Source organism: Mastigoproctus giganteus, chromosome 8 (assembly GCF_048544385.1).
Source record: "Mastigoproctus giganteus isolate SK-2022 chromosome 8, ASM4854438v1, whole genome shotgun sequence".
NCBI lineage: Eukaryota > Metazoa > Arthropoda > Arachnida > Uropygi > Thelyphonidae > Mastigoproctus > Mastigoproctus giganteus.
This window is the reverse complement of record NC_143582.1, coordinates 96,242,676-96,267,556: the sequence shown is the minus strand read 5'-3', so window position 1 is coordinate 96,267,556 and position 24,881 is coordinate 96,242,676. Positions and strand designations below refer to the sequence as shown.

The following is a 24,881-nucleotide window of genomic DNA, read 5'->3' as shown; positions in this document are numbered from 1 at the left end:
GAACTCGTTAATTTTGATTAGTTATGTGGGGGTCTACGCTGGCTTATTATTAGTCAGAGTAGGGGGGTGACTGAAGACTGGAGGAAAAGACAGAAGTATGGGGTGTCGATAGCGAAGGCATCTCCATGCCTCACCAGGCGAAGTATATAGAGTGGCAGGGCGGAGAGACAGGTAGACCATCTCTTCCTCCCCCTGCCGGGGAGAGGAAAAAAGGTACCAGGCAAGGGAGATGGTAAAGATCGCCATTTGGCTATATGGCAGTGAGGCTTCAGTAGTCGTAATGTAGTCATAAGATCATGTACAGTAGTAGAGTCGCTCGTGGGACAGTGTCCTGTCCAGTTGAATGTTTTTGTCTTTGGTTCTTTATCTTCGGTTAGTGCATATGCAGGGTTTCTTGGTTCTAGTGTTGGTTCGTATCATTGTAGGAAGTGCACCGTCACTATTCCTAGGCAAGATAGCTAGTATCTTCCACAAAATTATTCTGGGGGTTGTCTGAAAGGATGTTTTTATTTGTTATCTGGCTGGTCGTCTTTCACTCCTGGTGTATTGTATTTAGCATTCTCCTTCTTGAGAAGAGATCTTGAACGAAGTTGGTCAGGGCTCTGTGTTCCTCCTCTGAATTCAGTAGGTGAAACTTTTGTCCTTTGGGAAGGTATCTTATACTCTTGATTAGGAAGCACCTGAGATCCTCGTATTGCGGACAGTCGCACATGAGGTGTTCCCAGGTTTTGATCTCTCCACATGTACAGCATGGGTCCTCTATAAGGGCGGAGTCCATTAACTTTGCGTTGACGGGGCCGTGTCCAGTTAGCAAGTACGTTGTTTGAAACCCCAGAAAGAACCAAGTAGGCGATTTTGGATAAATTTTTTCAAGTTACGGCAAGAACTTGTGATGATGGCTCCTTTGGTTGTTTCTGCCACACCTGCAAGCAGGTGAGACTGAAGCCGGATCTTTTCTACCTTATGGTTGTTTGTTGGGTCTATTGTAAATTCCAAGAAAGTGGTGGTTATTCTCTTAGATAAGTAGTAGAGGAGTCCTGTTCTTGCGATTTCAAGATCAAGTGGAAGTACTGCTGCTATCACCTGCAGCACTGGGTTACTCACCGTTCTGCAGGTGGTAATGAGCAGGATGGTGCGTTGAATTGCATCCAGGATTCTCTTATTTACGACCAGGGCAGTTTGGTCGTACCAGATTGCTGAAGCGTATGTAATTATTGGGAGGAAGGTCGTCTTGTGGTATAAGGCTAGAGTAAGCTTTTTGAGACCCCAGTCTCGCTTTGTGACCCTAGCTACCATGGCAGAGTAGTTTCTGATCTTTTGTTTTAGGAATTTGAGATGTGGTTGGAAGGATAAGTTATTGTCTAGTATGACATCCAGATATTTTAGTTGACTGGTAAACTTGATAGTTGTCCCATCAATCTTAATCTGGGGTGGTCGTCTCAGTTGCAGGGTTCCTTTAAGCAGCCCCGACGATGTCTTTGTCAGTGACATTGTTAAGAAATTCTTCTTGGCCCACTGTTTAATTTAATGGTGTGTGTAGGTGTATTTAGGGTCAAACGGCACCAGTGGTTTCCCCATCTCCGGGTAATTTATGTTGTGGTGTGTTACAGTACACTGTGAAAGACAGAGATTTAAAAGTGTGTGGGTCTCGGATAGTTTAGCCGCTGAACCCCTGTTGGGGCTCAACCTTTCCCCACTTACGCCCCGTGGAGGCAGACCAGGAACCCAGTAGCTTATATATACTCTGGCAGGTCCTGCCACCTAATTTTCTGAGATTTGGTGGCTAGGGCCTAAAAAATAAATAAAATAAAATAAAATAAAATAAAATGTACACCTGTTCCTTCGTTAGATTGCGTGGAGTTTGCAAAGCCGTAAGTTTCAATGTGTGGGGCTTTTGCTTGTATACAGGTAGACTGGTTCTGGTGGGGGAGAAAGAAAGAAGTACGGGGCCAATAGGGAAGGCGACCCCGGTTTTGTCAGTGGGGCATGCCCATGCCGCACAGAGGGAGGAAAAGCGGGGAGAGGCCAGAAAATCCACTCCCCCGCCAGGGAGTTGGAGTGAAAGGTGAACTGCTTAGAGGGTGGCTCAGGTCGCAATGGTGCGTGTGTGCAATTAAACTGCTGTTTCATCAGGTAGGTTGCAGTCTTTCCTGGGACATTGTCCTGTCCTTGGTTACAGGTTTCTTGTCTGGTAATTGTCTTTCCTGAGATGGGATCCCGTCCGTGGCTTCTAGGTCCTGTTAGTTTGGTGTCACATACAGTCTCTGTTTGTTCCATCCCGGTAGATGGCCATTTGCATCTTCCTCCTGGAAAATATGTCCTGCGCATAGTGACTAAAGGCCGCACACTCCTCCTGTGTGTCTAGGTGGTTTTCCTGATTGTGGGGTAGGTATCTAATTTCTCTGATGAGTCTACATCTGAGATCTTCGTAGTTTTCGCACTCATGCATGACATGGTGCCATGTTTCCAGTTTTCTCCACAAAGGCCGTGTGCTTCTTTGATGATGCTCAGGGCGCTCAGTTTCTCCCTGAGTGAGTTGTGTGTGTGGGCCTATGAGGACTTCTAAAGTTTGATCCTCTATGTAGACCAGTGGTCCACACAGAATTTTTTTTCGGGGGGAGGGGGGGAGAAGGTCGCGCGTTCCACACTGGCAGCTTTTACAAGTGTTACCACGTGGCACTACAACTACATAAAATACAAACATTTACGATGCTTTAATCCCCAAATTTCCCTTATTTGTGGACCAATGAAGATGCCTGCCTTAATCTTCTCTGTACGAAGCCTTGGAAATTTCTCTCGCAAGTACAGTATGTAGTGAATGCAGGACCGTTCACGTCCAAAACCTAAACGGAATTTTTCATGAACCCCAGTTTGATGTGGAGTGGTGGAAGCAAAACTTTATTTGGATCTGCCAAAGGTACAAATGCTGCTCTTTTCATTCCAGGTGTTACAATCATTTTCGTTGAGACCAACTCTTCTCGTAGTGCATATCCTTGGCACGACTGTCCCACTCCCAGAGAAAGCAACAATACTTAAGATGATTACTAAATATAGTCCTTCCCTAACTATATTACAATATTTGGTGTAACCCTTTTGTAGGCCTAATAAAATGGCGATTACCTTTAAGTCACCAGATATCTGCCACTCATACTTCTGATAGTGTACACCTAAAAGGATGTTCTCCATGTTTGCGGGCGGCATAAGCAAGAGGTATTGCAGGCAGCGTATTTCCATTGTGTAATAACACAGCCTTAAGGCTATCCTTAGAAGTGTCTATAAAAAGTCGCCATTCTTTGGGCACGTGCCTCATGTTCATTGCTGCCATTAGACCAGCAACGTCCTTACAAACAGTGAGTTTACCTTCTGTTTGATAGAATTTATCATGGTCTTTATTTCGGGAACGAAATGTCACTTTCACAGAATGATCCAGAAGATTTCACTGTTGTAGCCTCGAGGCCAAAAACTCTGCCTTATTCTTCGGCACTTCGAGATCCCCAATGAGGTCATTAAGCTCACTTTCTGTGGTTCAGAAAGATAAAGGTTTTGGACAAAATGGTGGATCCCTTGACGTAGACGGCTGCTGTACTTAGTGTATATCAAGTTGGTCTTCATCAATGCACAGAAAAACGGTCGGGTGGTTCAGGAATAAGTAGTAAGTACTCCACCGTGAGGCACGGGACGAATTGCAGATGGTATATTTGGGTACGTGACTGTCCACTTTTTCTTCATTGCCATCCCTTTTTCTAATAGGAGGTACAGTACCATACAAAGTAACAGTCTGTGACATGATTTGTTTGCTCCCTCCATATCATGAGCACTGCGAAAGGCATGAAACGTCCCTTTCGATTTACCCGCGCGTTGAGTTTTGATGAATAGGTAGTGCAGCATATGTGTGGAGCCCAGTTATTTTCCTGGTCGCCTACTGTACATACAAAGTATAAGAAGTAGGCCTTTATTTATGGCTCGTTAGGGGACGCTTTCTTGAAGCTAACGTTACTTCCCACACGTAACAGAAGTAATTCGGACTATTCACACGATTACGGGGAATCTTACACGACGAATCCTGCACAAAAAGTAGGAATCTCACAGAGAACCGTTAACTTAGAACAAATCACCCAGTAACTATCCGTATATTCGAGGATTACTGCAAGAGTTGAAGACTCGTTTGAGGCGACAGTTGCCGATCACGTTGATACTGAAACTGCGATGTTGCCCTGCGTTTTTGCCGTTGACAGTGTAGAGCAGGAGTGGCCAACTTAATTTGTGATGCGATCTACTTTTTTTCTTCAAAATGTGCCGAGATCTACCATCTCAAAAATTTCATTGCACAAGGTGGACAAATCGAGGGATGACTATATTTAAAATTCGTCGTGATCGACCGAAATTAAATCCGCGATCGACTCGTTGGCCACGTACAGTGAGTTACTGTACACCTGGTGTACAGTAACTCACTAATATGAGACCCCAGCTGTAATTCGAAAACAAGAGCCAATCGATAAATTTTAATGTGATTTTCTTGTTCAGCAGCATAAAATTAGCCCAGGCTTGGTATTTTCGTTTTCGTGAAATTTTACGTGTTGACCAGTGTTATTTATTTATTTGGGGAGAGGACAATACAGCAAGCCTTTGGCTTCCTTACCCTATGTGGTTGGGTAATACAGTACTACAATTGGACTTAAATCGGCCCTCTTCAAATGAGTAACAACTATTAACATATTCAAGTCGCTTCAGGAGAAAAAATGTTTAGGCTTGGTCGTGATTGAGCAATCACTAGTAATATCGGATCAATCATCGATAACACAACTGCATACCAGTTGTAATCCCCCCCTTTTTTGTGTGCTTAGCTGACGTGCATCCAATTGACAACGAAGTAAAGTTCATTTACCTACTTATAAGTGTCCGAGGTCGAAATGGAATGCTCCCCGATAAAGGCTACTATAAGCCTCGATTACCAGGGGATAAATTATACAGCTTGTGGATTAAGCAGGATTTATAAGGCCAGCGGAAGTTGCAAGTCGCATAACAAAAAAGTAATACATAGGTGAAATCCGTTACAGAGGTTGTTTATTCTATTTAGCTCCCTCCAATTAAGGTGACCATGCTCGCTACCGTATACTGGAAGGTTTATAACGGGGAAAGGTGCGCCTTTCAGCAATCCGGAGCACGTACGGGTAAATCAGCCAGAAGAAAATTGGTGGAAGTGAGCTTTCCTGAAATTACATTTCGATTGTTCTAATGGTCTCACAAGACAACGATGCGTTCATTGCGTTTTTGTGTGCTTGCGTTATTGCGGAAAAATGAATCTGCTAATTTTGGCTAGCAAAGAGTGCTGCGTCTTCTGTAACCTTCAAAACAATACTAAAGTTTCAAAGGACACATTATGCTATATGAATTGAATTCAATAAAGAGAATAATGGGAGTATAATGACGAAACACATTCAAGGCGTTTGTAGGTAGAAAGTTTTAAATGCGAGAAGGTGCGTCGTTAGTTTCAGCAGTCGATGATGTCCAGTCAGGACGACTTCATTAAATTTGACACTAATCTGAAAATTTTTTGTTTTTCCGACTACAAACTTACTAATCTGATAGCAGCTTGGTCGCTTATTGGACTGCTCCTGCCTCCAATGACGGGAATGAAAATCTTAGCAGAAAAGTCTTCTTGCAGAGAGTCAAAAGAAGCAAACATGGACTAAAGAACTACCCCAGGGGCTCACATCTGGTTGAGTATGGGCTTGGCACACCCAGGGTCCCGAGCTGGATATTATCATTCTTCTCTTTCTTGGTGATTCCCTTCTACTTTTGTGTCCCCCCCCGGGTAACTCAAATTTTGTTTTGGCTGGTGCAGCATAAGTCTTAGGCTTCCTTGCACCATATGACTAATAATAACAACAACACCTGACTAGACAACAGGGTGATCAGAACTCTTTTGTTTGCCAAAACTTTCACTAACTGAAAAACCCGTTCGCAGTCTTTCTCCATTCCAGAAATAGAAAATTATTATCATTATTAAAATAAATTACGATTATTGAAAGCAGGTACAATACAAGTGAGTAGTACGTGACATTGGCAATATTCCGTCACGACAGTGCTAGGGGTTTACAACCATTTTGACTAACAAAAAGATTAAAGGCAATTAATCAAAATGGGATTATGTACAGATATATTTCAATATGAGTTCTTTATTGGTGTGATTAGATTGAGTATCTTTTGAGAGTTTATTGAGGTTCAATACCGGAAAGGTGTTTTAGAATGTTGGTCAATACCGGAAAGTTGTTTTAGAATGTTGGTCCTGTAAGTTTTTTTCGCTGTACTCAATTCCAAGACTGTCGAAAAAACCGAATGTTAGCTAGAAACATTCTCCGCAAACTTCGCTGCTGAAGATTGAGCCCTATACTCCTGGAGTCATTCCTTCTGAAGATCCAGTTTTCTTCCTTTGCAGAAAGTCTGCCTGCGCGCCTAGCACAGTGGTATCGTCACCGTCCTCCCCGCAGTGTAAAAGGGCTTGGTTCGAATCGCTGTTCGATCGAGTCGATGACGCGAAGAACTTCGGTGGGCTTTTTTCACTCCGTGGCTGAGTTAGTAGTCTCAGGCGTAGATAGCAAGGTTCCCCCCCCCCCCCAGAAGCTGGGGTTTTTCGTCCAAAACAAACAAATCGACCATAGAACACACGCAATTTACAGACGTAATACACAATGCACTGCAGATGAATTTAATTATTCGGGTGGCCTAAATATAATAGTTTTTTTTTTTTTTTTTTTTTGCAGAAAGTCTGATGTTTCTTATTTGTTTGGTTCGATGACCGGAACAATTTCTAAAATTTGCCCCATCGAATTATTCCGGAGATTTCAGTAGTCGTTCAGTTTCAAAAGCTGCTATATAGTTAATCCGTGGGCACACACGTGGTACAGATATGAGTCACAAGCTCTAGTGCCGTTAAAATAAAATCATTGACAATAATGCCATTTATATCCGAAGTTTGTTAATTTCGGAATAAATGTTACATAATTTTGATGGCTGCAGGTCCAAAACAAAAAGAATTTTATATCTTTAAAATCATTGCCGCCTCCTGTGCCAAGGCCAGCAGGACAAACTGCTTACAATAAAGCGTTGTCGTTGTATACAGTATATAGTTCTTGTTCCAGCACGATTACCAGGTCAGTGGAGTTTACAATAAATCAATTAAATCAAACGTTAATTGTATTTACAGTCACAGGCTTGAATCCCGATGAAGTAGAACGCGCCACTTTGAGTGTTCCTGGTCACTCGGCTACGTCAGGCCTCTTAGCCTAGTACGTTGGGTGTATGTTAAACGCCAGAGCAACTAACATTATGAGGTGTCAGTGAAAGTTGATTGGTATAAATCCACTGATGAAAAGTAACTTATTTTTAATTTATAAGCCTATGCCTTTTCGCACGTGTGATTTTCTTGTGTGTGTTCCGTGTGATTTTGTTATCGAACACTGTTTGCATCCAGTTAATGACAGTAATTCTCACCTCATTCCTCTTTTCCTTACACGTTACGATTTGCATGCTTAATAGCATCCGGAAAAACAAGTCAGAATCCAACGAAGCCGTCCTATCTAATTACCCATACTCGCTATGGTTAAGTAACCTGGAAAACCGTAGCGGGTATGTCCACCTTTATAACTGCCTACGTGCACTGTCCCTCAGAAGGTTTCAGGTTTACCACGAAGTCTGCCCCCTCCAAGTGTAGGCGTTCCTGCAAAATTGTATCGTCTTGAGCTACCCTTGTTTTTCAGTACTGTTTCAGTTTCAAAAGCTGCTATATAGTTAATGCTAACATTCTTCTGAGTTTTTTTTTTTTTTTTTTTGTAATTCTCTCCCCTTCTTAATTTGTGTCAGTGTAATCCCATCATGTTTAAACGGAAAAGTGCTCATTTTATTGGACAAAAAATCAGTCCATCAATAAACCTGAATAGGGTTCTAATGTTGGCTTGAATGAGTCTTTAATCGAATTTACAAGGAACAAAAAAGAGATACCACTTTCTCAAGACTGCTTCGAAATTTACGTACTATAGTACGTAAATTTCACGGGAAGGCAGATCGAGGAAAAAAGCGAATTTCATTACTTTCCTTTTTCCGAAAATTATATGTTACCATTAAATTTTATGTCAAATTCTCACACTGCAGTATATAGAAGAGTACTAAATATGAATATTTGTGGTCATAAATGTATGCTTTCGTTGAGTTTCATTTCTGAAGATTGTCCGGCGAATTTATTTCCCATCTATTCCAGATAATCATGAGTCTGCTGTATCTTACTTTTAATAATAATTTTTAATAAATATATACGTGACAAAGTGAAACTTGGTTCCAAACCATGAAGAGCGCATAATTTTCACTTAATACCGTAGGGTAAATTTAAAATTAACAAAATGTTGATCAAACTTATTTTTTTTTATCATAAACTTGGGGAACAACCGTTATATCAAAGTGACACTGCGCAAACAATAAGCAACCCTCCTCCCCAATGTAGCTTTGCAGTTAAAAGATGTTCATATTTAAATCACAGGCAAATCTTTTGTTGCATTCAGGTATGAAAACGCTATTGTGAACCGAGGAAATTCCCATGACCTTGAGAATCGATATACGGTTTTACCCGATAAGAAATGAATATAAGAACTCTGAACGATAAAAATTAGTATGCTTGCGTTTTATATTGGCTTATAGCATCAGTTATACTGAAGAAACGAATTAGTTCATGATGCTCATTAAGCTGCAGAAAATCCAAAAATATTACTGCATTTTATTTAGTATTTTTAGTATGTGCGAAGAGGCAGTGCCACAGTAATGGAAAACTCGCTATTATAATTCAAAAGGTTGCCCATGGCTTAACATTTTATCTTTCCGTCTTGTGTCCCCTTAAAACTGGTTTTCTTTTCTTAGAATCTTTCGTTACAGGTGCTGTTATTCTATTCATTTAATCTCTTCTTGTTCTTAGAACGAACAGCAGACTGGATGGTTTTCTAGGCCGTCTAATATCACAAGCTGCTGTGGGAGATACTCTGGTTGTTCCGTCAGGTGGGTCTCGTGCGTTGCCATGGACGCAGTCGTTGGCTTTGATACGTGGGCTTTGTAACTAAGTTGGCCTTTGTCCAAGTGGCTGGGTTTGCTTCAGTGACCATGAATAGAACTAAGGCAGCGCTCTTATTCCCTTTGGAAGAGTGGTCAGCTACGGGATGACGTTATGTTCCTAGCACCCTTATGTTCACTGATCCTGTGGCAGTTCTGCGCTTTTCAGAATACACAATGTAGTTCACCTTGGCCGAGATTGAACTTTTCTGCTTATGAAGGATCTAGTAGAGAATAATCAGTCTGGTTTCAAATTCTGTTGTGATGTTTTGGTACACACGCACACATTTTTTTTTTTTTTTTCCGCTCTTAACTTAACTATAAGCATTTTAAAAATGTATGCTTTTCATACCTTTGCATAAAAAACAAGCATTTTGGTTATAATAGCAGATTCATATAGATCTTAAATACTTTTTTTTAGTGGGATGGTGTGCAGGTATATCAAGAACTAGAAATTGGTGAAATAATGAGCACTTAGGTTATTATTCGTTTCGGGTATCTTATCGATACCAGTCGTCAGACCATGCTGTTGGGGGAAACAAAATAGAAAAGGTTAAAAATTTTGAATATTTTAGAATATTGCAGTTACATTTACAAATACTACAATTACCCAGGAGCGGATTAAGGTCGGTTGAGACCCCGGGTGCAAAAGAAAATATTGGGCCCCTTAAAAAAAAGAGAGAGACGGGGAAAATAAAAATACATGTTAACCGTTTTATTTCCAATAAAATTTGAATATAAGATATGTATAATATAATTAATAATAGCATAATAATAATCACAAAGTTTTGAACTAATAGTTGAACATATTAGTTCAACTAATTTGTTGGGGTTTTGCGTATAAAGTGGGGGTTTATACTCAAAAGTCCCTTCAGAAGTCGGGGCCCAGGGCGCGCGCCCGGTGCGTCCGCCGTTAAATCCGCCTCTGCAATTACCATATTTTTTGAATTGCCATTACATTAGAAAACATGTGCCAAGTTTTTTATCCTATATCCGGGGCTCTTGGGTAATGGAAGCCTTGGGGTGAACTTTGCTCCCAACTCTGTATGTCAGGTTGGTATGCGCGCTGGTTTGTGATCTTATCAATGCCTGTCCTCAGACCATGCCTTTGGTGGACTGGAAGGAGTTGTATCTGGTCTGTTTTCTTTTCCTGAATTCTGAACTTTTTTATGAAGAATGTTTTTTTTTTTTTTTTTTTTTTTTTTTGTTAGTTGTTAGCGCATTGGCTTCTGTGGCCATAATTCACCTCCCAAAGTTTTTGCATTTTACTCTGATCCAAGCTGAGGCGAGGTTCGAATCCGCGACCTTTAGGTTGCCAGGCAAGCACTTTACCCACCTGGCTATACCGGTCAGCTAAAAAGTAGTAGTAGGAAGAAGAAGTGAATGAGGCAGACTGTTTGGTCTGTACCTAGATTCAGTATAGTTAGGGGAGGATGCTACGTGGCTGTTATCCATTAAGGTTATTATTATACAGCAGGCCCCGTTATAACGCGGTTCCCTTTACGCTGATTCACTATAACGCTGTTCTTATATTATAACCCGTATCCGACTGTAAAGCTGTTACAGATCACTATAACGCTCTTTTACAGATGGCATTTTTGGCATATTTAAGAAAATCGTTTCATTTGATGGAGTCGATAGCTTGAAAATGAATAGCAAAACGGCATTAAAACGTTTCCCACGCAGACTTGAGAAATTTTCTCGCACGCTAATTTAATTGCAATACAATGACTTGTTACGTAGTTCCGAGATCAACATTTTAAAAAAATGACCAAGTATACTGCTTGTAATATTTGCGTTATATCATTTGTCCGAAGTCTAGTCATCACTCAGTACCGTATTAGACATCGTACGAAACGAACAGTTTACTTGAATATTGTATCGTAATTAATGCAACCAACGCAGTTACATTTTCGAAGAGTTAATAATGGCCGATAAGAATGAAAAAGCAACAACGTCTGAACACAGTACGAAAACTATAAATGTAAGAAAATTACCGAATTTTAAATTAAATTAGACGCTTTGAAGCGAATCGATTCCGGTCAAATACACGCGGATGTGTGCCATAATTTAGGACTCGCAAGTTTAACTGTAAGAACAATTATAAAAAAAAAAAAAATAATAAAGAATTAATTTTAGCAGCGGGAAAGATAGCTGTTCCACTGCAAGCAACTAGGGCTAGGCCGGCTATTAGGATTGAAATGGAGAGACTAATTTTATTGAAGATAATATCCAATGCAGAATTCAGTTAAGTTAAATATTATTTAAAAAGAGAAAGAAGATTAGCCTATATAATGATCTGAAGAAAACTCACCTAAAAAAAAAAAAATGTGGAACCATTTAAAACTATTAAGGGCTGGTTGAATAGATTTAAAATCCAGGGAGAAGCCACAAATGCAGAAGGAGCCGAAACTTTCAAAAAAGAACTTGTTAAAATTACTGAAGAGGGATATTATGTGTTATATTTCTCAACACGTTTTAACATAGATGAAGCAGGACTTTTGTGGAAACGAATGCCTAAAAGAAGTTTCATATTGAAAGAAGAAAAAAACATGCCGGGTTTCAAAGCGGCGAAGGATCGGTTGACTTTATTGTTGGGTGGTAACGCTGCGGGGATTTAAAATTAAAACCCCCTTTAGTTTATTTGGAAGAGGGCCAAAGTTCAACCCAAAATCGACACATTTTTCATGATTAAATTCATCAATTAAATTAAATTCATGATTTTAATTGGAATTTTAGGTTTAATTTTGATACGTAAGTAGTTATCCCATAATTATATACGTATGTAATGCAGAATATTTTAACCGACATTTGTGCATCTTTTCACTACCGTTTATTATGGATCAGGAAATATCCTATGGCACCGACCGCAACTCACAAATACACATTACCTTATGGTAATACGGCGCTCGCTTAGCGCGCATTCACTTAGCGCTCTGTTTTTACAGATCGAATTATCAGCGTTAAGCTGGGGTCACCTGTATTAATACTACTCTTATACCAGTAAGACACCCGAAATGTCACTTTAATATATATTAATGTAGGCAAGCAGCCTAATTAACCATATTATTAATTTTTCATGGGATAAGAGTGGTATTAATATAATAACTTTATTGCATAACAAACCACGTAGCATCCTTCTCTAACTGTAATGAGCACTTTACCTGCATGGAGTATTATTATTAGCTATATGGTGCAAGGAAGCTTGAGTCTTATGCTGCACCAGCCAAAAAAAAAATTCCGAGTTATCTTAAGAGAGAGAGACAGACAGACAGACAAAAGTAGAAGGGAATCACCAAGAAAGAGAAGAATGGTGATATCCAGCTCAGGACACTGGGTGTGCCAAGCCCATATTCGCCAGATGTGAGTCCCTGGATAATGTCTTCATTTTCTTAAAGAGTTAACAGATATTCTCAGATATTTTATGGGAACTTGTTCAAGAATTACTTGTGAGGCACTGGGGTCCACAAATTAATTCTAAAATATATATGCAAAAATAAATATGGGTTATTTTTATAATAGTGATTTTTAATTTTTTCAAATTTTAGAGCTCTTGGAGTGATGATAATGTGGGTAACTAGATATTAAGAAGGTGATAGGCTCGATAGAGATGCAGATGATATTATTATTTAGACCATTTGAGCGTGGGGCCCTGTTCAACAGAACCGGTTGAACATGCTTGTGGCTGGAGATAGTCCCACCTCTTTGGTGACTGTAAAGATGGTAGAACCCATAACTTATGGTGACTTGATTTTCATAAATTTACTAGTTTGATTACTGTATACATGTCGTATCGGTTAAGGTTTAGTCTTGAATTAGTTAACAAATAGATATTAGCAAACATCAGGTAAGAATTAAATTTTAATAGCTTTAAATCATTTAAAACTAGTTATTAATTTAGTTAATAAGATTAATAATTAAAATTAAATAAATTAACATTAAGTACATGGATAGCTATGAATACTTACACTCTTGTAATACTGTCCTCATATACCCATACAGTGGTTTACAATTCTGTACTGTACTCTCAAAAAAAGAATATTTTAAATTAAAATTCTGAATGTCACCGGGGGCCAATCATACGTTAGTTTTCTGGTGAGGATGTTAAAACAAGAATAGGGATTTGGATGTTGTAAGCTTAAATATCTGTCAGCTAATCTTTGTGAGCATCCTGGTTGTGTGGGTGGATTGATACAGAGTACCGGAGAGGTTTGGTTTTTTTTTTTTTTTTTTTTTTTTTGAGATATACTTATTATGGTTCTTATTTTTGTTGTTTTATTTGCTCTAATACTCTGCTTTTGAAAATGTGTATTGTCTACCTGTAAGACATTTTTTCTGTTAATGTTGTTGATTATGCCAATAATGAGGGATTTTTTGTATAGTTTGTTTTCTATATAATATCGGTGTGTAGATACACCATAGACAACTCTTAAGAAACTACAAAGTAGTTGTTGTAGGCATCATTTGCTCTTTCTCATATTGTGCTCTGCCTTCACAACGAGTTGCCATGATATTGCACTACCTCGAATAAGTAACGCTTCACTAATAGAGAAGACTATTGTTACTTATTCTCAGTGAGTACCACCACCCAGACATGTTTCAAGGCTATTGGCCAATAGCCACCAATGAGAAACATCATCCACTAATCTTTTAGTGCCATTTTAAGTGATATCAGGAAATGTATATTTATTTATATATTTTTTTATTTATTATTAAAACCCTGAACATGACAGGTATTAGAACTTATAGTACTTAGTACCGTGCTTCGGTTGGAATTTTGAGAAGACGAAAGATGATATTTGTTGACATTAGGCTTGAACTTCTGTAGACTGTAATTTTCAGGAAATACGTATGAAGGAAGGTTGTTCCAGAAAACGGCAGTTGAATGAATAAACGAGTAAGATGAAAAGTTGGTTCTGTGAGTTTAAAGTTGGACAGTAAATGGATGTTGGCTGGTGCTGGCACATGTTCGGACTGTTTTGAAAGAGAGAGAGAGCGGGAAATAGAAGCCAGTTCAGAAGAACGGTGCCCATGGAAATATCTGTAGAAGAGGCACGCAACAGAAACAGTATATCTGTGAGACAGCGAGTGGAGAGACTCTGTTATAGATGATTCATTAATTAACCTAACTGCCCTCTTCTGAACGGAATGAAGAAGCCTCAGAGAGGTTTTGGGGGCACCACCCTCAGATGTGGGAACAGTATTCCATCAAATTTATTTAATATACTCACCTGATAGTGGATTTGTGATTTGTACAGAGTGAACAGCTGTTTGGAAGAAACGTAACGCCGTGAGCGAAGGAGAAACCCAAGTTTTTTAGAAGCAGAGGAAGCAACATTTTTAATGTGCTTGTGCCAAGAGAGATAGAAGTCAGGGTAATCCCCAAAAGAGATACAGTGAAACTTCCCTTTAACGGACAGCCATGGGGAACGAAAATTTGTCCGTTAGAGAGAAGTGTCCGCTAACAAGAAGTCTGAGGGAGAAAAAAAAAAAAAGAAAGAAAGAAAAATCGTTAAATGTTTAATGTAAAATTAAATTAAAATATATACAGATTTTGAACAATATTTTTGTAAATAATATACATACAATTGTGCTATGCATATTATGACTTTACCTTAAGAAAAATACATACAGTAATCGTTGTTGTTGTTGTTATTTGGTTTTCAGGAGCATTAGCAACTAAGGCCATATTGCTCCGGGATATGCGGTGGTCATTCCCTGACCTTTCCGCATCCTCCGTATTTGGTAGTGATGGGCTCGAACCCCGGTCTAATCAAGAAACATGTGCTACGCACTGCTGCTCCTTCCCACCTGGCTACGGAGGCGCCCATACAGTAATCACTTATTTTCTTCTGCACCTTCTTCCGGCTGATAATTTTGTTTTCAACATTTGTTTGGAGTGAAGAAACCATCGAAAGTCCTTCAGTATCTTCTTCAGCGGCGAAAAACATTTTTAAACGATTGATTTGTATGAGCGCTTCTTCTATTTTCATCGGTGGTTCGTCGTTAATGTGTTCTTCGACAGAATGACCTCCTTCCATTTCTTCATCCTCATGAGGAACTTCTTGAAAAATATCGATGATAATGTCGTTGATATCTAGAGCACCATCTTCTGTAGTGAGGTTCGAGTCTATATCCTTGTAGCCAGGGTCACTTGTAGCTGAAGTATCCTACATTATCAATAGATGTTGAAGTTCTTGTTCTTCTTGGTGCTCCACATTGCTGTTCACAACTTCAATTTTTGCGTTTGAGAAGCCAGACTTTACAAAACAGTTCGTTTTCTAATTGCGTTTACTGAAGAGGAAATCCAATGAGTTGCATCTAGGATGCTGATTTTCTTTGCAAGGTCACTCGCACATGTTACGTCGTTCTTGTTTGCAATGTCTTAAAACACATTTTCTGTAGTGAAGTTTAAAATTTTTTATTATCCCTTGATCCAAGGGCTGACACTCTAGAGATGTGTTTGGTGGCAGAAAAACCATTTGAATGTTTGACAATTCAATGTGCGGGTGAGATGCAGTATTATCCATGAAAAGAATAATTTTTCTCTTTTGAAAAATCATGTTTTGGTTAAAGTGACTTATCCATTTGCTCATGATATCTCGTGTCATCCACGCTTTTTTATTAGACTTCCAGTCAACATTCAAAAGATTCAACTTGATGCCCTTGAAACAACGAGGATTTTGTGGTTTTCCTATAACAAGAGGTTGTTCAAAGTCTCCCAGCATATTTGTACACAATAGTACAGTCAAGCATTCCTTAAGAAATTTTTCCGCCCTGGCACTTTTCGTTTTTTAGACTCATTGTTTTTTCAGGAACAGCTTTAAAAAACAACCCTGTTTCATCACAGTTGTAAATATCCTTAGCTTCAAAATCACGACATAAATCTTCCAATTTAACGATCCACTCTGTTACAACCCCAGTATCAACAGATCCACCTTCACCACTTACGGTTTTCCAAGAAATTTCATGCAGAGTTTTGAAGTTGTCTAGCCATCCCACAGAAGCTTTGAACTCATTTACTCCCATAGATTTCGCAACCTCCAAAGCCTTTTCCCTAATAATAGGCCCATTAATGTGAATTCTTTTAGCACGTGCGCGATAAAACCACTCAGACGTAACATTGTCAATTTGAAGTCCACCAGTTTTTGGGAATGATTTTTGAACCTGATCATTTCCGTATTGCCAAAATTGCATGAGCAGTTCATTTTCTTTTTCTTTAGGATGTCGCTTACCTGCGTCTTCTCGATTTTGAATTTTGCAGCGAGATTGCGAACACTATTTTTTTGCCGATCATACGCATTAATGAGTTCAACTTTATCTTTTAAAGTTAAATGTTTACGAGAAGACATTGTACACTTCACACAACACTGAACAAAACTGAAACTCAAAAGGCCGGCCAAATTTTAATGTGGAGTGTGGAATAAAGGATTCCATTCCTACAAGAATAATTTCACTGACACACTCTCAGCACACATTAACATCAGAAATTTTGAAACAATCTGACCAAGGAAAAGAAATCTCACTGGTCATCACATTTTGCATTCTTGTAATGCCCAACAACACTGGTTGGGAGTAGCCATGAGATAAAGGCTCCATTGGAGAAGAGGCACCTAAAGGACTTCAACTGTGTACTTAGAAGGGTTGTTTGTGAGAAAAAGATCAAACGTGTTGGCTGTATGGTTAGGATTGACCGGTATTCTGGTAGGTAAATGAACAATCTGTGCAAGGTCATTAGTAACTGCAAAAGCCTCAGCATCTCGACCAGCTGGGTCAGTATGACTACAGAACGGAAGCCAGTTGGAGTTGTGAACATTAAAATTACCTAACTATTAGGAACGTTGGACTGGAGAAAGTAAAGTTGCGAAGAGAGAAAGTCAAAGAGTTGCAAGTGATTAATGGAGTTGTGAGAACGTTAAAGACAACAGATGAATTTGACAGAGTGAGGTAGAGCATCAGCAACCTCTTTTTTTGTTTAGAGCCATTTTTGATCTAATTTAAAAAGAGAGAGAATCCAAAGAGCCACCTGAGCTCAAGCTGGGGGGAGGTTTTTAGAAATGGAATAGAGTGGGAAGGTGTTTTATTAAAAAAAAAAAATAAATAAATAAAAAAAAAAAAAGAATATATATATATATATATATATATATATATGAAATATTATTTATTAATACTGAAAAAACGTAACAAACATCCAATTAGGTACAGATTAATGTGACTTTTGCTGCTGAACTTCTGGAGTAAGTCTTTAAACATGCTGAGAGACTCGCATTGTTTGGATGATTTATTGATTTATTTTTAATATAGTTCATGTTCAAAAATATTTTCCCGGAGAAATACATCAAACCAAAAACTGAGAAGTCCAAACACAAATATTTTCAAATTTCTATACTTGTCCGGTAAGCAACTCCATGCAGCGAGCACAAATTGGTCTTGCTTTTTTAATCCATCTATTGCCGTCCCTTTGTGTAGAATTGCAAGGGCAGCCAGCCTTTTGCCTTTCCAAATCCTCAATTTCAGTTGACCTCCTCATGTCCTTGATTTTTAAGTATTTTAACTCCATTTTAAATTATGTTTCATGTAGGCTAAAAGTTAAAGAGCCGTAGTTACATGTTCAAAGAGCCGCATGCGGTTCGCAAGCCACAGGTTGCCAAACCCTGAGGTGGAGAGATTTTAAGCCAGAGAAGATCGAAAAGAGGAGATTCCAAATTACCAGGTCTCTGACAAGGGATATCAGAATGAACATATGCATTAGTACCACCTTTGAGGCAAAAGGAATCATACAGGAATTATTTTCGGCAACTGAGATGAGAAGTGGTTGAATTAACCAATAACTGAGATTCTGTCAGAAAAAGTACATGGGGTTTGATAGACTGTAAGTGGAAATGGACATCTGAGATTAGAACTGAGATCACATGTATTTTTTTAAGAACTAAGACGTGTTTGGGAGATTTAGATCTTTTCGCAGATAAGTTTGCTCTATTAGTTTGACAATTCATGGTGTATTCAATAGTAAGAAAATGTTTGGAATGTAAAATTTACACTGCCTGTTTAGTATTATGTATGTAATCAATTGCATTTTGGGCATAGATAAACTTTAAAAAAATTGTGTACTGAATTTTTCACTGAAAATGATTTTCTTCAAACAAGATTGAAAAGCACTCATGATAAGGGAAGTTGACGAGGGCTAGAAATAGTTTTGTTGTAATGAATTATTTTCATTTAAATAGTACTCAGTGTAATCGGATTTTACTGTATGGTAATGAAATATTGCAATATAAACTTTTAAAAGAAAAAGCATAAATAATTCAATTAAAAGTAGGGCAGTTTTTGGTGCAGATTTGACTGGAATGCACCACTACATTAATAACAAAAGATGATTCTAAAAACGAGAGACAGTGAATATGTGATTAAGCATGAATTTGGGGGGGGGGGCTAATAATATACCTATAATCTCAGGGAAAAGGCCTATGTGCCCAGGATTCATGATACAACAATAATACTGTGTCACTGGGAAACCAGAAAATAAATATAAGTGGTCAGATTAAAATTGTTTAATGACTAATAGAACAACATAAAAAATAAAAGTAAAATACACACAAAAGCTTTCGGACAGATGTCGTCGTTCCTCAGTTGTGTAAAATATAGAATATCATACGAATGCCATGGTGGTCGTGCGTGGTGAGAATCGCATGCTACAGGTGCCTGCAACAATTAGCTGGTTGAAGTGAAGGCTTGCGTTTGTAGTTGTAATACTCGGGAATGCTCTGAGCACCAGAGTTAATCAGCTAAGAGGATGGTTGCTTCGGTTATGGGATTGATGTGACACCCTTTGTTCCTGTTGAAGGAACTGCTACAACACGAGATGTGGAGTGGTTGACCAGAAGAACTCATCTGCTCCACATCTCAAGAGATGTTAACCAGAAGTGCTCAACAATCACTGAGTGATCCAGGTCTGGCGAACGGATGGCTTTCTCGTGCTTAGAGACTTGATTACTGAGTCTTCTGCCAGTTTCCCCAATGTAGCAGCCAGTGCAATCACTGCAGGAAATACGGTACACCAATCCACTTTGTTGTAGGGGGGAAATGGTGTTTTAATCCTCGAGATGAGGGATTGCAACTTTCTCCCTGGAAGTTGTAAATATTTTATCCCGTGGGATAAAATGTTCACAACTAGATGCTAGAGATTTGTTGCATTAGGTTCAGGTATTATGGTATAAATGCAGTCGTAATGCGGTCATCACTGTGTGTGGCCATGGTTAACATGGTAACGGGCCTGTAGGGCGCACCTATCTAGGGTGCTGGTAGGGTATCCGCACTTTGCCAGATCTGCCTTAACTTTAGTAACCTCAGTGTGCCTATCATCTTCAGAACTGGAGTAAGTCCAAGCAAGTGTCTGTAGGGCTCACAGGGTGCTGAGAAGATGGTTGCGCACGTGTGCTGATCGGTAGTTGGTAAACTGGCCAGCACACATTGGCTTGCGAAAGACTAAAGTCTTTAAACGCGAACCCTTATGTCAAACAAGGGTGTCTAAGAAAGGAAGGACATTGCCCGACTCCAGTTCGATGGTGAATTGAGTGAAGGGCGACAGAGAGTTGAGGTGGTGTAGAAGCCGGTCCCCTGATTTCTGAGGGATGAACACGAACACATCATCCAAATACTGGCACAAAAAGGAGCCATAACATGTGCTCCTTTGCACATGTGATGGCTAGTTGGACCAGGATTGATGTAAAGAGAGATCTGGCAAACCCAAAAATGCACGATCTTCCAGCTCCTCCATTGTGATGTTTGCCACAACTGAACTAATCGGTGAACCCATGGCTGTGCCGTGTACCTGCAGGTATATTGACTCACCAAACATAATGGCATTACCAGTCGGGCACAATCTAGGAGCAGTGCAAATGTCATTGGATGTCAGAGAAGATCTGCTACTTAGGGTTTTGTCGTTGCCTGGAAGCTCCTTTGCACATGTGATGGCTAGTTAGACCAGGATTGATGTAAAGAGAGACACTACATTAAATGAGGCCATCACTTGGTCATCTGAAATAGATATGCTGCTAACTCGGTCTAAGAATTCCCCACTGTTTGAAACATTATGGGCAGTCTTGCCTACCAGGGTGAGAACAGGCAGGATACAAACTTGAATAGCTCATATGTCGGCGAACCACAACAGGAGACGATGGGTCATAAGGGTACACCCTCCTTGTTTGGCATGTAGGCACTAATGTATGGACTCGTGATCTTCTCCGTATGAAACTAGCTGTTAACAAGCTTGTTTACTTCAGCCTCTCATCGTTCTAAAATTTTGACGGGGAGGCAAGAACGATTTCATAGGGGGACGTGTCTTGTGGAAGTGACAGGGTCTTCACGTTGTAATCCATACAGTTTAAAACGACCGTTCAACGGCATTTGTCTGCCAGCAAGATGACAATGCAGTCATGTTTCAATGAGTTGAGGGTAGAGATTTGATGCCAACTGAGATTAGAGATGACTGGTTGCAGTATTGCCGCGGTTTTTAGATGAATTGCATTTGCAGTTTCCTCAGGGATACGTGTTAAGAGGTGTTTGTTTCCACGATAATCTTTTTTCTTTATAAATTTCAATAGCATGCATAAGCATTTTTTAATGCCACACACAAATTGCAACTAACACGATTTATGCGGAGTAACAAGTTTACGAAGCTTTAAAAAAAATGAAGAAAAGATTCTGAAAATGTATTTGTTTTTTATACGATTGAAGATTTCAGTAAAGAGAAAACAGATTTCACCGTAATAACGTAAAAAACCACACAATTCCAGCTATCTGTATTTTTGCAAATGCAATAACATGGAGTTTAATATCCATTTATAATTGCTTGCAATAACAGAAAGTGCAAATTGTGTTATGGTCGTGACCTCCAGAAATGTTAAAGCACATTTCCAGAAATGTGCTTTAGAAAAATATCACAAAGCCATTCAAAATTGGTTCTTATAACAGAACATATGATAATGATGAAAGTGTAGTGCATTTTAAATGATTTGAATTGGTAACTAATAATATTTACACTATAAAAATGACCTTTTAGAGAGTTATACTGTATCGCGAAAATTCAACTTTGAGGTCATGGAACGAATTACCAAAAAAGTGTTTTTGGGTTCACATTACGATATTTTCACGATACAATGGTGTCTCTGGAATGGATTAATATGGTAAAGCGGGGTACACTGTACTGTATAGCTATGCACGTGGTTTGAAATGCTGTATTTATGAATGTTTAACATTCATTTTTTGCAATTAATGTTCATATTTTCGATTTTTTTGATATTTGATATAAAAAAAAAAAAACACACCAGGAACTTGTAAAGTGAGAACTGCCTGTAACAACAAGTAATACACATACAGGAAATTACATTGCAGGAAGTGCTTTAGAAAACTAGGGGCTTACAAGACATTTAAATATCATTCCTCTAATCCAGGGGTGAGCAACCTATATAAATGGTGGGCCAAATACAATGTCTGCGATTACACGAGGGCCATTTTTTTTTTTTTTTTTTTTTTTCTTTAATGATTTTTAGGATTATTAAAAGTGGTGTATAACAAAAAAATTGTGATAAACAGTTTTGTTTTTTATTAATAAGAAGAACGAAATACAAATTCAAAATAAAATTACAAAACTACAATTATAGCAACAAAATATGAACACAATTCTAGTAACAAAAATTGCAATATGTTGTTTATTATATATATATTTTGAAAACAATTGTGGGCCAAGGGTTACCCATCCCTGCTGTAATCAGTAACGAGCACTGACATGATTCCTTTCTGGTACTCAGTATTGAAGTATCTTAAATCAGAATCAATATGCGTCTGTTTTCTGCTCTTACCTAGCTGTTATCTTCAGAATGGAATAGGCCACTTTTGCATGTGATAAAACAAGGGTTTTACTATAAGGTACATGATCTAAGTCACTTAAGTAGGAAATATAATTTATACCACTTTTTTCTCTGAGCCCCTCATATATGGGTAATAAAAAACTTCATTTTATATGTAACATAAAAAATTAATTTCAAAATCAATTTTTGAACCGTAAATAAATTCCTTTGAACATGAAGCGACGTATGATTAATTAACAGCTGTATATGTGATGTCCTAATATTTGAGTATGCCTGGTAAAAATTTGTTATTCAACTTTTATATTGTGATTTATTTTTAACTGCAGGCATTTGTTAAAACCATGTTTCTTGAACTATTCTGTTAAATATTGTTTAAGTACTTAGTTATACTACTTGTAATGGTAATGTACTAAAACTTTTTTCCCTTTAAGATGCAGGGTTTTCCTCATATGGATTATGGTATTGGAGGGCCACAGAAACCTGGAGTACCGGGATCAATTGTTGGATCTGTGCCTGGTGGAATGAACCAAATATATGAAGTGAATCCTCATTTTGGCAGCTTTTCACCTCAGCCTCAGCATGTGCAGCCATATAATGGACATTTGCCACCCATGGATTCTGGTAGGCTTGGACCATTAATAGCTGAAGAAAGTATAAGTGACTATGGGCCAACAAGGCATCAAGTAATGAATACTCGTTTGAAAACTCTAATTCAAAGTCGCCAAAGTCAGAAGGAACAGATTCATACTTTTAATTCCGCTCCAGGAAATATGCATACATTTGGCGGACAGCCACCACTGCCATCTCACAGTCCATCTGGTCCTCAGCATCCAAGTCAATCATATATTAGCCAACAGCATCCTTCTAGTGCCATTGGAGGTGGTGGTGGTGGTGGTAGTAGCAGTCTTCCTCAACATGAAGAGTCTTCCTACGTTAATCAGTCTCTTCCAGTTATGTCAGAGCCCATGCCAAATGTGTCATCTCGCACACCGCCAAGTGATGGTACCCCACATTGGGTAAAAGGTCCGCAGTCATTACAACACAATCATGGAAGTGAAATGCAAGCTGAAGCACATCAGTTTCAAAAGGGCAGCACAAATAGAAATGAAAGGCCCTTTTCTAGGGGAAGTGATTCGGGTAGGGAATTTCGGCCATCTACTGAACAACAAGAACAGACGCAAGGATATGTTGGAGCAGTAGAGGATCAACGAGACCCAATGAATGGTCTTCCATACAGTGCCTTCTATGGTCCTGAAGCTACAAGAGAAGGTAGTAGAGTTCCCTCTGAACAGCCATTTGGATCTGATGCTCAAACCTCAGAATCATTTCCTGTAAGTGCCAGTGGAACATCCACTCCTCCAACAAAGTTCTCATCTCAGTCACTAGAGTCTCAGAATATGAATAATCAGTATTTCCATCCATCATCGTCATCATCATCAGATGTTAGTCCATACTCTGCTCCAGTCACTTCTCAGTCTCCTATGCCTTCACATTCACCATTTCCAAATGCCTCTATAGGGCAGAGTGTGAATCGTTCTTCAGCATTTTCTCCATCTGAATCGCCTGTGGGACAAGAACAAGTGCCATCTTCATTTACAAATACCTCATCCCCAAGGGCCTTTGATCATTCAGGAGATGGAAGATCCTCAGATAGTGTGTCTTCTGGCACAACAAACAATATTAATGCTTCCACACCTACAAGTAATGTAGGTACTGGAACAAATTCTAGTGAGTCTGCAGAATCGCAGCCTTTTTTATCGAATACGACCACATCTATGAATACATATACAAGTATTATCAATACATATAACTTGTTTCCTACATCTCTGTCTTCATCTTGTCATCCTGTTTCTCTTCCTGCAATTGCTTCTCTCTTCAGCTCAGGACACCCTGTGATAATGAGCACACCTACTTCAAATCCTGGGCTGAAGTCTCCGTCAGCTTCTAATCAATCTGTATCTGTTACTCCTCATACGGGGGGAGGCCAGTTTATGTCAGGCATAGATGGTGGTCGTATCGATGATTTCTCTAGACTAGATCCTTCTCCTTATCTTGGCCTCCCTTCAACAGCTCTTTCTAACACATCCTCAGCTAATTCTTTTTCCACATCCATGCCTGTGTCAGCTACTGTTGCCTATGTGGATGGAATTCCTACACCACTTTCATTAACAAGCCAACAAGAACAAATATGGTGGGAGCGATTAAAAAATAATACAAAGCTGGAAGTGCCTCCTCCTACTTCACCACAAAGTGAAATAAATGATTACCAAACTCCAAGTCCCTCCGTAGCTTCCTTGCCTGCAACGATGTAGGTCATCCCTGAATGCAGTATTTGAACTCAGGGTGCTATTATTAACAGATAAGTAAATAAGACTTTTTTTACATGAATATTGGAGTATGCAGTTTCTACAGTAAGTTTTAAAAATCATGAATTGTGGTAAATTCCATCATGGCCCCTAGCCTGGCCATGTAAGCAAGCCATATCTTTTTTTATGCCATTTTTTAAAGGAAAAAAAAAAAAAAAAAAACTTTCTATTTTGAACAGTTTACAAAACCCATTATCTGGGAATATACATGTTAAGTCCTTTTGTCAATAATTTCACGGGTTGTCAATTTCATTAAATGCCTGGCTAGTGTCACTTTATTTTATTTTAAAAGCACAGTATATTTGAAAATAAGTTTTTTTATGTCTACCTCAATGTATGTGCTCCTTTGCATGCTTGTGGTACCAAAACTTCCCTAGATGGGTCCATTTAGTTATTATTTAGTTGCTAGTAGAATCCCTTTATACATGGGGTTATGTTTAAACTCAGGGAACTCAAGGGGTTTATAAACGCACTTTTTTTTTTTTTTTTTTTTTTTCTTTTCTTAGATTCTTGACTCGCAGTCTGAGATTCTCATTTTGTATCATGTGATTGT

The 24,881-nt window shown here is 38.8% G+C and overlaps 1 protein-coding gene across 2 annotated transcripts in view; it reads left to right on the top strand.

Moving 5' to 3' along the window:
- LOC150081728 (uncharacterized) overlaps positions 1–24,584 on the top strand; it is a 215,945-nt gene extending 191,361 nt beyond the window's left edge. The window contains exon 4 of one of the 2 annotated variants that reach the window (XM_090378832.1): positions 22,400–24,584. In XM_090378832.1, the coding sequence (XP_090234958.1) occupies positions 22,400–24,274 (1,875 nt within the window). In that variant the 3' untranslated portion in view covers positions 24,275–24,584. Of the gene's footprint in view, positions 1–22,393 lie in introns of both variants that reach the window. The other variant, XM_090378831.1, reaches the window with a different exon arrangement.
- Positions 24,585–24,881: the final 297 nt, after the last annotated feature.